The sequence below is a fragment of the Montipora capricornis genome, chromosome 14, assembly GCF_036669925.1.
Source record: "Montipora capricornis isolate CH-2021 chromosome 14, ASM3666992v2, whole genome shotgun sequence".
Lineage (NCBI taxonomy): Eukaryota > Metazoa > Cnidaria > Anthozoa > Scleractinia > Acroporidae > Montipora > Montipora capricornis.
The window spans coordinates 49,423,853-49,437,502 of NC_090896.1; the positions used below are offsets into that span (position 1 = coordinate 49,423,853).

Genomic DNA, 13,650 nt, shown 5'->3' on the forward strand with positions numbered 1-13,650 from the left:
CTTGGTGGGGGGTTACTGTGCATGAGAATTCAGTTCTCCTCTAGTAGCACCCTTTTCGCATTATCTTAACATCTTTACTATGCAAATAAAGTTTCTATAAATAAAAATAAAGAAGGCATTTTCCTATTGATGTACCAAATTGTAAATTTATTCAATTCATTAAGCAAATTGCTTCAATTACATGAATTTACAATTTACACTTCTCCGCGATCGCATAAATGTAAAATTCCTTCAACTGCAAAAATTTGAAATTTACACTTCCCCACGATCGCTGGGGAAGATCACGGGACCTAAGGAAGTAGCAAGCAGTCTGTCTGAAAGGTTAAATTAATGGATATTTGCACCACTGGACATTCGGTGAAAAAGGAAGGAAGGAGAAAATGCTGGCCACGTCCACGAGGAGGGGGAAAGTAAAGTGGTATTACTAAAATTGTCGGTTGGAAGAATCTTCTTTCCTTTCTGAAAAAATCACATTTTTCTCATTAACACAGAGCCATCAACCTTATTTGTTCACTAACCTTCGCCGGATCCCTTCACCTTTCTGTGAATTGTTATCGTCTCCCCGTTGTACCGTCCTTGACCAGTTTTTGCTTTCAAATTGATGTCAAACTCATCTGCTCTCAAAGATACTCTAACAAAGGCTTCGTTTTTGACGTGCGCCATCTCCAACTTCGCGTTGGTTTTCGACCCAAACACCATTTTGGTCCCTTGTATTTCATAACTCCATTCAATGTGCTTTGAAACCAGTAGCCCTTGTTGCTTTTCCTTGATTTTCTTATTTCTTTCATTAATTTCGTGCCAGATCTCCCCAACCATACCTGTTACTTCAGTTGGTCCGCCACGGACCACGATGCGGTCAATGTCAGCCTCGATGTCAAGTCTTACGTCACGGTCACTAGCTTTTTTCCTCAAGGAGTCAATCTGCCTGTGAGAAAGTTGGTTAACAGCCTCATTCTCGACTTTCTGAGTCGTGCAAGCTTCACAGAAACCTCTCTTCAAAGAATCTACCGCTTTTTCCACGCTTGTCGGGTCCTTGCCTGCAACGCAGATTATTATAGATGGGTCGTTCGTTACACTCAACCCTCTATCATATTCTCTGAGTTGCCTCGTATGCCCTGAGGAGGAATCGCTATCAAGTTTGTGATCAGCTTCCCTGGCTGAATGTCTCTGATGAGCGTGTAAAAATTCCTGCATCATTGAAGCTTTAAATACGACAATGCGCACTTTTCCGACCCATTTACAGCTTAAATTGAAGTTGTTAAGAGCCTGAAAGGTGAGTTGTGCCGAGTCCGCCGCAGACAGACCATAACCGCCCGTGCCAACACAAGGAAGTGAAAGAGAGCGAAGTTTGTATTTATCCGCCAAGCGAAGACCAGCTTCTAAACATGTCTGAAGATGATGTTTATCCTTCGACTCTGAAGAGAAAAGAAAGCAGAAATAAAATACGAAAACTGGTCATATTGATTGATTCACGAGTGGGATTTGGTCGTAAATTCGCGATCTCCACATCCTACTGGGCCCGAACACCACCTCAGTTTGAATACGAGGCCACGCTTAATATATATTTGAATTAAGGGAAGAAATGTTTTACGACTCTTAGATCATCGCACTCATGCCTTCGACATATCCATGACTTCTGCGCAGCTAGCTATTCATTTGTGTCAATCTTTATAAACCCGTGCAGGGTGTGGATATCACGAGGGTTGAGTTCAGGCTGAATTTTCAGGCTTTCCTTTCGTTACTGCTTACGTAACTTCACAAGTTAATGTAAGTAACGTTTATAAATGAAAATATCTAAAAATCATAACATTGCTTCTTTCCGCACTCCAAGTCTCTTCATAATGACAAAAATGTGGACCTTACTCACTCTCATAACACGAGCACAAAATGGTTTCGCCGCTACGAGGTAATAGCCACGGTAATGAATTCAAAAGATGCAACCAACAAATCAAGTCTTTGCTAAACAGGGTAGGACGGTTTGCACGATATTCGAGAAAACAAAGAATAAACTGTTAAAAAGTTGACATGCTTTAGGTTCAATTCCAGGACACTTAAGAATTAATACCTATCTAATATTACTCGGAAGATATAAAAAGTGAAAAAGAAACCTGAAATAATGTGAATAACTTTAGGCGTTGCTAAATTGCCTCCGTTTGTCATCACAGCTGAGCCCGCAATTTGATTTCCCAGTTGGCTGCACTCTTGTTGGATCTGTAGCCCGCCTCTTTTCAAGATAGCTTTGCTCAATTCACCGGCATTGTTCATGTTCATATCAGTGCTGATGATGTTTAAAACTGCATCAGTTTTTTCCAGAGTCAAATCAGCATTTATGACTTCAATACTCGGGCCTGTGTTCTTGCTGTTTTTTAGTCGGACCAAACCATGTTCAGATGACAAGCTATGCTTGGATTGCAAGTTGGCCATCCCCTGTTTGAAAGCAGTGATCAGGGCCTGATCTTGTTGGTACACCACAAATCGAATATCTTTCAAGGTGGACGAAGAATTTGTCTGGCAAAAGCTGAAAACTTCTTCCAACATTATTCTAGAGGCTTCGTCAGGTGGAAAGTTTAAATTCCCCGCGCCTATAACAGGAAAAGCTATGGAGCTCATTCTTAGTTATTCACCCTTCTGAAGACACCTCTGCACGATGTTTCGCAAATCCTTTAATGAAAATAAATGAAAATGCCGAATTTTGTTACCAAGACACAGAATTAATTGCCACATCATGCAGGAATCACATTTTCTATGTCAAAAAGGGCGGTTACCGTACCCCTGAGATAGCAATGCTCAAGTGCGCAAACTCAGTGACTGTCTTTTCATCGATATGCCTCAGTGCGCGAAATCTTCTTACGCACGAATATAATGCACTTAATGAATAATGTATAGCTCACTGGTAGAGGATCCGAACAAGTGATCGAAAGGTCGCCGATTTAATTTGACTCCTGCAAGGTCACTTTTGTAGATGGATTCACGGCCCTCAACAATGTAAATTAAGACGTATGAGCAAATAAATCGGGGAGATAATGATAAAATTGCTTGCTGTACTCTAGCTGATTTTTTCAAGTAGTCATAATATAATTAGCTTAATTAAACACTCACCGTCGCGCCAATGCCTGTGTTCCATGGGCTACATTTGGTATGAATCACCCAACAGCAGGGCAATGCGAACCCAGAAGTGACTGTAATGTCACCAGCGTTTGGAGTTGTTACGCTGTCCCTCATCGCCGGACCACCCGCCTTAAGGATTGCTTTGGAGCATGCTCCTTGTGAACTGACCAGGATGTCAACCTGTGGTTTAAGTAAGGATAATTAACAATCCAGTTAAGAAAATTTGAATCTTTTTGGACATCTGGATGTTATTTATTTTCATTTTGTCCCAATACGTCAATTACAGAAAATATAAGAATACTAAATAAAGAAAAAAGAAAGTGGCGAGGAAACCTAAATGAAACCTCGCGTCTCATATGAAGTTATGAAAACAAAGAGGTGGGAGGATGAGAGTCAAGGCCTACATTGAAAAATCAATATTTCGCAATTGTACAAGAGAAATAACTGTTTTAAGAAACTAATATACAACCTTTGGACCGTAAACGAAAGCGATGAACGAAACTATACGACTTTTACATAAAAGCGAAAGAAACGAAACTTGACTCAAATAAATCTTACAAATGCGATTTTGTTACAATGTTGTCCTCTGAAGACCGATTCGAACGAAAAAGAAAGACTCGAACAGTATGGAAATTTTGGCAGCTTATATTAACATGCCGGTCCAATCAGGTGCCCGATAGGTCCCTAAGCGTCCCGAACATCAGTGTTCACCACTGTTAAAACAGTGGTGAGAGCACTCGCTTCCCACCAGTGTGACCCGGGTTGGCCGGATTCCCAGACTCGGTGTCATACGTGGGTTTGGTTTATGGGTTCTCTTCTCTGCTCCGAGAGGTTTTTCTCCGCCGGAATACTCTGGTTTTCGCCTCGCCACGTAAACCAATATTTGATTTGATTTGATTTTAATATATTTCGTTAGTGTCCCCAATTAGTGCTCATGTGCTAAATCCATTGACACTAAAATAATCGATGCCCTTATTGCTCGTTTTTCCAGAATCAAGATTCGATAAAGACTACTATCTTTTATAAGTAGATCCTCAAACTAAGTTAAAATGGTATAGACACGAAAGGATCAGAGAGTTGTATAGAGAGTCCGAAGAGAAATTTTGAACAGAACGAAACTGGATCTACAGATTACACCAATCGAGTTAAATATTTTACTGGCAGAATTGCCACTGAGTTATATCACTCCAAAAGAATCCATGGAACTGAAATCACTTAACTCACCTTTTCCGCTTCAATGATTCCAGCTCTCCACGAAACATGGTGGCCAGCTTTGGTGGAGAAAGAAGATCGATCAGTTTCCCTTACATTTGATTCCCCCTCATCATAAATATCATCGTCACTACCAATGACTCGCTCATTATCGTAACCGCTGCTTGTGGAGTCAGAGCCTGCTTGTGCACCTTGTGCTTTATCTTCCTCTCGCTCCGAGTCAAACCTCTTCTCGACATGGATCGCACATTCATACTTTTTCTCAATCGTTTTTTCTAGAAGATCTCCTTTCCCACTTGCATAAAATTTTCTCAGCCCTGGCTGTTTGATGTCAACCATTTTACAGCTGACACTGGTCACAATAGTGTTCAGTTCATCTCGTGCTCGCTTAAGGCCTTCTTTATTGCCAGAAATAACAAGATCTTCTCCTCCTTTTCCACTTTCAACTTTCACTCCAAAGCTTGCGAGTTGGGTTTCAATCAAGCGACACTCAGACAGGTATTTTCTAATGACTTTAGAGGATCTAAAGCGCTCTTCTCGAATGCAGTTATTTCCTAAGAAATAATTTAGTTTCTGTGCAGCTTTCGTGGCACGTTCTCGGAATCCGGCAATAAAGGTTTCACTGAATTCATTCTGATGTACACGGACATCTCCTTTAGTATTGACCTCATCGCATAGTTGGCGCCATTCTGGAGTTTTCAACAAATGTCGGTTCGTCTCATCTACGAAAACCTTCTCCTCTGAAGTCAGCTTGTCCAAAAGACTGGCAGCCTGGTAAGCCTGTGCAGCCGAGTTGCCCACGATGCGAACCTCGTCGTTAAAGTTCTTACTCGTGACTGGTTCATCCATTGTGACCAAAGCCTTTTCTTCCCCCATCACTGATCCTTCTTTCACCTCCTCACCACCAAGAGTCCTCGTGTGACCACTAATTGCTTCAGTATGGTTTAAGGCGCCTTCATTAATCGTTGGTCCACTCAGCTCACAAACGATTAATTTATTTTCCTCAAACCGCTCAGATTTTTCCACGCCAAGACTTTGATTTTCGCCCACGCTGGATGTGCTCTTTTCTCGCCCTTCGTCCCCATGATCCTGTCCTAACTCAATCTGAGAACCTAGAGCAAATGGGTCCTCACTGATGTGCTCATCTTCGTCGCGCTGGCCAAAGTCAGACTTGTCATTCGATTTGCGTTCCATTAAAACCTTTTTAATCTTTTTTAAGGCACCTCTTAGGCCATTTTTCTTGTTATGGATTAGTCGATCTTGTCCTTGAGTCAATTCCGGTTGACAATCATTCTCTTGTTTTTGCTTCAGAAACCCAGATTTATCTCCTCCTTGATAATCATCTTTGCAGGCTCCTCTTTCAGATCGAAAGCCTTCATACTCGCCTTGATCCTTTGTAGATACGTCCCGGGGTTTCTTTATCGATCTTTGCCATGGCTTGAGCATGGTTGGTCCGCCTCTCGGTCCCCCCCTCTGTTCTGCACTTGGCCTTTTCTTAAATCCTCCTCTTGCTTGTGGTGGAGCAATATCTTGAAATTGCCGCAGCTGCTTAGGTGCGCTCTCAAGATTTACTGCATCATCCTGGCAACGAAGGACCCGCTTGATAAAGGCCTGGGCAAACGGCTTTAAAGTCCGTTCGATTTTGTTGAACTGCGATATTGAAACCGTTTGTCCCCCTTCCCCCTCTCCCCTCCCCCTTTCAACTGTGTTGGAACATGTTGAATCGATGTTGAATCCATGTCGAATGAGTTTAAAAGCGTTCAAACTTTGCTTCAACAACCACTGAACATTTCTTTTGTTATCGCGAATGTTTAATGAAGTTGAAGCCGTTTGCCCCTCTTTTTCAACATTGTTGGGTATGCGTCTGCGCACTAATCGGTCTTTCAATGACGTATCCATGTCCGTATCCAAAGTAACAAGTTTGTATCCGTAGTAACAACCGCGGCTGCAGCCTGGGACCGAATGCCAGGCCTCTCATGAAGCTTTGTTGAATCAAATGTTGATGATGTGTTTAAATCGTTTACCCAACCCAGCAGTCAACATCGCTCAACATCGTTCAACAAAATGGAACGGATTTTGAAGCCTTTTGCTCCGGAATATTGGGAAATTCTGCTTTTAGTTCGTTCAGTGTTGCCTCTGACTGCTCCGGGTTTAGGGTCTCGTCGCCAATCTTTGCCCTGGATCAAGTCGCAGTTCCATCTGTAAAATAAAACCAGTAGCTGGTTCTGAGTTTCCTAAAGTTCTTTTTGTTTTATGTCAATGATCACATTTGTCACCACTTACCATCTTCAATTATGCTTAGCTATGGACTGTTCACGAAGTGTCCAGTAAAGTCACTTAAAACCCCAACATTTAAAGGCTGCTCCGTTCCCTCCCCACATTTAAAAGCCCGGCGAAAAACGGTACAATCTCTTCTAAAGGACGAGTTGCGCAATGATGATGTTTGGTTGAAATGTAACAAGCTCTAACTTGATATATTTTTTAAAAATGTTATCCTTAAACCAAGATAAAACAAACTCAATCATAAATTTTAATTAGCATTTCTGAAACAAACTAATGAAACCAAATTTTTAGGTATCCGGCTATTCGTGGTTAGCATCTTACCTGGAAGCATCATGTTAGTTTTGTGTGAAAGCAAATCTCCAAATCTGTTGGTATTATATTTAGGTCTCGATTTTACAGTCTTATCTTCAAAAACCAAGTTAGCCCTGTATAATATGGTCGGCCATTTTTTTCAAAATTATGAAACGATATACGTGCAGTTTTTTGCCACGTATACGTGCCATCTTTCCTGCTATGTTTCCTTTCCTGTTCATGCGTCCGTTCCACGCTAACATACGCCTGACAAACACGTATATATATATGAGCACAACACGAGCCATGTTTATGCGTTACAAACAAACATGTTTATATTGGGTCCTAGCAGGTCGTCGTATAAGTGGCATCGAATTATACCGTCAGCAATACACACCTCATGTGTGATAGAGCTGAAAAGTAACTTCAGTTTGAATCAAGCATGGCCGCAATGGCCCCGTTAATCTCGAGCAAGGCTTGTTTCTTATTCCTTGCCCTCACATGCTGTATTGGTGGTTGGTTGTTGGCTCCCCAACGACGGATTTGTTGGCATCCGTGGATTGTCTTTGGAGAGACTGTAAACGTTACTTCCAAAATGCTGACCAAAACATGGCAGAAAACTTAATCGTACGACTCCAGGCATTATTCCTTGTATCTCTTGAATCTGACAGTGTTGCTATGCGGAATGGGTGGGCCGTCTTCCTGAAGCGGACACCAGAAAAAAGATGGCTACATCCCAAGTCACCTTTGGGATGGGAAGACTTCCTACCACTAGACGAGGCAAAGCGGCGGTACATTGACCGAGATGGAGCCCTTTCTATCCAATTTAGCTATCAGCTTCTTAGGTAGACAGAGGTTCCGGTCTCTTGGCGTGTCCACAAGTTGACAGTAAATGATCAAAAAGGTGCGCGAAATTTGCTTAAAGTACCTCGAAACTTGATTCAAAAAAGTTGCTCAAAAGTTACTCGCCAGAGAAAGGTCCGCGAGAAATTCCGGCATGGAGGAAGAGACAATGACCAATCAGGAGTAAGCTTTCCCACCCACAATTAAGTCAAAATATACAAAGGTAGGACATTTCTGTGCCTTTTGGTCGCGTGACTTTCAATGACAACAGAAAATATCTCCTGTTTCATAGAGATCAAGCTAAAAGAAGTAGCAAAACACTAGAAAAGAAAAACTTTGCTTCGGATGGAAAACTTGCTCGAAAATTGTACTTTTTTTCACACTCCAATTTCGATGTATGAAATCTAGCTCGGCCACGAATCTCAGGGAATAAAAAATAACTTTCATTATTCATATCTAAGCCTCAAGGAAATTTCTGTTATTTTGCTCCCCTCGTAGCCAAGCTAGAATTCTAATATATCGAAATTGGTCTATTTCTTCGTTTTTCATAACAAAAGTCAAGTGCAATTAATTATACAAATATATACATATTAAAAATTTGTTATTTCTAATTTAATATTAATCAGTGAGGCATCTGCATACAGTGCAGTTTGCTAATAGTATTCTTGTTTGGCTGGCTGTGTACGTGCCGGTAAATCTAGTGGAACCTCTCATTATCGAACTATGTAGCGGCCATTTTAAAATGTTTGGGTACAAGGAATCCACGAAAAAAATGAACAACAATTCTTAGTACCTTGACACTTCATTAAACCGAGGATGCACTGTACATGTATTCTGGAGTCACAACTATACTTGTATTTACTACTACTAGAGCCATTCAAAGTTTAAAAAACCGTTTGATCTAAGTTAGCTAAGATACCATTTTCGGTTCAACAAAAACCCAAGGAATGGCACTTTGGAGGATTAAACTCCAAAAGGTTTTTCTCGGGTAGCATATGTGCCGGAACCCCGAGGAATGGCACTTTGGAGGATTGAACTCCAAAAGGTTTTTCCCGGGTAGTATATGTGCCGGAACCCCCAGAGACTCGCACTTTTGCCGTTCCTGTTATCGGAAAACTCTGGCTGTCCCCATTTTCCCTGGACCCGCGCTTAATGATTGATGTTATAATAATTACATTGAAAACGCCCCGCCCCGAGTGTTGAATAATGCGCAAGGTACCACCTGGAGATAGGAAGAATGATTATAATTAAATTGTGTTGAAAATAAGCAGACTAATTTTACTGTTATTGTATTGGAGGGCTGAAAAGAAAAAGCAAAAGGTGCAGGGGTAGGGGCTTCGTTGACCGTAGAATGAACAATACATTGATTGCCAGTTGATTGAATATGGTATGTAAAATGGGACATTGAACCATTTAAAACAAGGGCGGATCTAGGGAGATGGTGCAGGGGGAGTGCACCCCCATGTAATGTGGTATTATCGAACACAAAAGTAAATCACAGGGGACACGAAATCAATACACACAGCAACCATTTAAAGCACATGTTTGGAGTTCAAAGCAATTAAACGCAACAGAAGTGTCAGTCAAAGTGTTTGATCATATTTCTTGAATGAGCTTCTTGGGAGGTTTGGACACACGTGTAGACCTCCTTAGTTGTGGATCAGCTGGGGTCCTGGCACTTGAGTTGGGGTCCACTAACACTGGGCCGGTGTCTTCCTGGCTTGCTGACACAGAAGAAGGTAGGAGGCTTGGCATGTCCACATTACTAAGGGAGCTACCTGGTTCATTCGAAAGGAACTCTTTAAAGTGGGAAGAATTGCGAGACACCTTCCGGCCGCGTCCTTTGGTCCGGTCGCGTCCTTTGGCTGTCAACATACTGTGGTTCTTGCTTGTGACTGTCAGTGGAACTGGATGGTAGGGTGTCGGCAAATATGCGATCCAGTTTAGGGATAACTGCCTTCGCAGATGTATATCGCATGATCTCGACCTCAGGGAATCTTGAATAATCATCGATCACTACCAGAACATAATGTCCAGCTACTTCACAAAAATCTACACTAACATGTTGCTATGGACCTTCAGGCAAGGGAGTCATCTTCAATGTTTCAGGAGAGGATTTGGGTGTGGCAATCTGACATGGAAAGCACTTCTTGACAACTTCATCAACAGCAGGGTCCATCTTTGGAAACCAGACCTTAGACCTCAACAAATTGCTCGTCTTAACTAATCCTTGGTGGCCCTCATGAGCTAGTTCTACAACGCGCTTCTAAAGAGCATCAGAAATGACTATGCGATTTCCACGAAGGACAATTTTTCCATCCACCGAAGTCAGCTTAACCCGGACATTGGCAAAGATTCTGAAGGTATTTGGATCAACTCAATCCACTGGCTTCAGATTGTCCCACTGGCCATTTGATATAAGACGCATCACTTCTTGTAGAGTGGCATCCTGTGATGTAGCTTGAATGGTCTCAGCTCTGCTCACTGCCTTGGGTGTGGTCTGTGTCAGAACGAAATTAACATACCGCCCTGTAGAATTGGCAAGTAGATCACAGTGGGAGGTACCTTGAAGATGTCTTGATATGTAATCAGCAGGATTCAAATCACCTCTTGAATACAGCACTTCAAAGTCAAACGACTGCAACTTTTATCAATTCTTGCTAAGGCTTGAGAAGTTGGTTTGTTGCATATAGGCAACAGGGGCTTGTGGTCAGTCTTCACTTTGAAGCGGTTTCCCAGCAGGAACATCCGGAAGTGGTGGCAGCCCCACGCGATAGCCAGCGCTTCGGACTCACTGAGAGTACCGCCTTTCTACACTTGAGAGAGCTTTACTTGCATAGGAGATCACTTTGCCATCTTTGGTTAAGATAGCACCTAATCCAACTGGACTGGCATCCACCATCAGAACAGTTCTCTTACGAGGATCAAAATAGGCCATGATATCATCTGAAGTAAGACTGAACTTATGCTGGTCTAATGCTTGTTGGTGTACCTCTTGCCACTTGAACTCTACACCCTTGTGTGTGAGATCACGTAAGGGAGCAACAATATCTGCATACTTGCGAATGAAACGAGAAGCATAGTTCGCCATTCTAAGTAGATTGCGACTATCACTCACCGAGGTTGGTGCATCAGCTAGTTTGATTGCTTTTATCTCGGCAGGATCAGCTGACATTCCTTGACCACTGAAGACCATTCCAAAAAATTAAATTCGAGGTATGTAGAATTCACACTTGTTTTTGTGAAGACTACGGTTCAGCTCTTGGAAGCAAGCCTTGTCGTGTTCCTGTACATTCACTCCATAGATTATAACATCATCACTAATGTTTTTAACGCTTGGAATGTCACTAATGGCTGAGGCACTCGCATTCTGAAACTTTTCAGCAGCAGCATTGATGCCAAAACTGAGACGCTTGTATCTAAACAAACCGATATGAGTAGAGAACGTGGTAATGTACCTTGAATCAGGATGCAGCAACAACCGATGATAACCTTGATTAAGATCTAGCTTGCTGAACACAGTAGCACCATTTAGATCGTGTATCACTTCGTCAAGGGTGGGCATCAGGTGTCGCTCTCTGGGAATGGCTTTGTTGGCTTTCCGCATATCTACACACAGTCGAACACCACCAGGTTGCTTTGGCTTGGGGACCAAAACAACTGGAGAGACCCAGGGGGTTGGTCCAACAGCAGGCTCAATAAGTCCTCTTTAAGCAAGGACTCTACACAGGCTTCTAGGCTTTTACGTTGGTGAAACGGGATTCTTCGATGTGGTTGATGAACTGGATTGACACTTTTATCAATGTGCAGCTTAACTGCAACATTCTTCATTTTCCCAAAGAGACTAGGGTACCTCTGAAAAATGTTTCTCTCCACTGATATAACATTTGCAATCCAAAGTATTCCTAACTCGGTAACTGTGGCATATCCCAGAAGAGTAGTCTGACTCTCCACCACAAGAAACTCAGCATTGACTGCACTGCACTTTGATTCCACAAGGGCGGAGAACCTGCCCATCACGAGAAGCGGATCGCAAGAGTTGAAAGCACAGACTCTTGTGTCACAAGGTTGCAAAACAACACCAAGCGCCCTGGATTCGTTGAAACTCACAATGTTCACACTGGCCCCAGAGTCCACTAAGAACTTCACTTTATGTCCAAAAATGAACCTAATTAGATGCACGCCCAATTTTGACATCCGCCACTAAGTGTCCCTTTAAGTCTAAGCAATTGCTACCTAACCTGCCCATCACCTAACCTGCCGCATCATGCTTTCCAAATCTTTCACTGCGGTTATTGGACCTTTATCAACTCGTTTGATGAAATCAATTTCTGTTTCAATCTCCCACTGACGCAGTACCACAGTTTCTTTAGAAACTAAAATTTTTTAAGGCTAAAGGTTAGCGTTATTTTTAGCTTTGGGTAAATGCAGCACTTAATTTTTACTTAAAGAGCAGCATTTGGGGGACACTTTGAGACGTTTTTTGTCTGTATTCCGCGACATGAGTGATGTTAAAGTTGGGGAGAAGAGTAAGGGGACACTTCGTGTCGCTTATTGAAATCCGTTTGCGTCTATTTAGGGGCATTTCTAGACATATCTAACAACTTGCACGAGACAACATTTATTTTCAACGAGAGAAAAGGAGCACTGGCCGTCGAGGCTGAAGTTTCCAACCTGAAAGTGTAGTCACTATCAGAGCTTGACAGGGTCTCATGTTGCGTGTATTCTAGTTCCACTTGGTTTACGCGTTGTTCTTTCTCGATTTCCTTTGAATTTGCGAGGTCCGCGGGGCTGTTTAGCTTTATGCGAATTGCAGGCTTAACCTGGTGATTTCTTGGCTGAGCAGAATTTTGCATAATGATTCACCTGGGTTCTGTTTGAACACATTTTCGAGACGTTTTATCCACTTTCGCCATCGTTGAGCGATTGCACCATCAGCAGAATGTCGAATGGATCAAAGTGTGGCAGAGCGGAGGCCATCACGAAGCCGATAAATGTGTCACAAAGACTGCTAGAGTTCTTTCCAACGACGGACCGTCCTCGTCGCCAATGTAATGAGGTATTATCGAACACAAAAGTAAATCACACGAGACACGAAGTCAATACACACAGCAACCATTTCAAGCTCATGTTAACTCTCTTTCTTACAGACCCATCATTCTCATGATGCAAAAAGTTGCTCGAAATACTAAAAGTTGCTCGAAATACGAAAAGTTGCCCAACCTGAGGGTTTCTAATAGAACTACGATTCTGCATAAAGACACTTCACCAGTCAGCTACGCAATTCCTTAGTGGTGCACCCCATCCTAAGAAAAATCCTGGATCCGCCCCTGTGCAAAGACAAAACTAGCCAGGCTTGTAATGGGAAATATCCATTAACTGATTTGATTATTTAACAGGTGAACTGATAAGACGATCAAAATGTTGTTATTCAAGCACCAACTAAGTCAGAATGTTAACTTATTAAACACAGAATGTTAACTAATTAAACTCTGAGAATGTTAACGTATTAAACATTGCGGATGTCAATGCGACGTATTAAACATTGAGGATGTTGACTTATTAAACACTGAGAATGTTAACTAATTTAACACTGAGAACGTTAACTTATTAAACATTGAGAATGCACGTACTTTGAAAATGACACTTTTAACTTAACTTATTAAGTTTACACTGTAAAGTTACGATGTAAAGTTAAGAAGTAAATTTTAAAGAAATTGAGTTTTGTAATTTGGCATTCAGCTTTACTGAATGAACGCGTAATATTACGTCGAGATTTTACGTGACGATAATTTTACGTTGTGTCAATGCAAACACCACAGAGGTAATATTGTTATTTACATAAAAACTAAATTTCTAACTTCAAAGAAAATTGAGAGGAAATCTTGGGAGTCATCATTGCTTAACTTAATA

General features: G+C 41.9%; 3 protein-coding genes across 3 annotated transcripts in view; all 3 read right to left on the reverse strand.

The window, feature by feature from the left end:
• Positions 1-3,261, reverse strand: part of LOC138031257 (protein mono-ADP-ribosyltransferase PARP14-like) — a 6,755-nt gene extending 3,494 nt beyond the window's left edge. The window contains exons 1-3 of the mRNA XM_068878952.1: positions 3,100-3,261; positions 2,109-2,582; positions 519-1,415 (exon numbers count right to left, since the gene is read on the reverse strand). Coding sequence (XP_068735053.1) covers positions 519-1,415; positions 2,109-2,582; positions 3,100-3,124 — 1,396 coding nt within the window. The 5' untranslated portion in view covers positions 3,125-3,261. The remainder of the gene's footprint in view (positions 1-518; positions 1,416-2,108; positions 2,583-3,099) is intronic.
• LOC138031254 (protein mono-ADP-ribosyltransferase PARP14-like) overlaps positions 1-6,515 on the reverse strand; it is a 96,093-nt gene extending 89,578 nt beyond the window's left edge. Inside the window, exon 1 of the mRNA XM_068878945.1 lies at positions 5,151-6,515. Within this exon, the coding sequence (XP_068735046.1) occupies positions 5,151-6,219 (1,069 nt within the window). The 5' untranslated portion in view covers positions 6,220-6,515. The remainder of the gene's footprint in view (positions 1-5,150) is intronic.
• A 4,831-nt stretch (positions 6,516-11,346) lies between these two features.
• LOC138032077 (uncharacterized) lies at positions 11,347-11,934 on the reverse strand. Its single transcript, XM_068879664.1, has one exon. The coding sequence runs from the start codon at positions 11,932-11,934 to the stop codon at positions 11,347-11,349; it is 588 nt and encodes a 195-aa protein (XP_068735765.1).
• Positions 11,935-13,650: the final 1,716 nt, after the last annotated feature.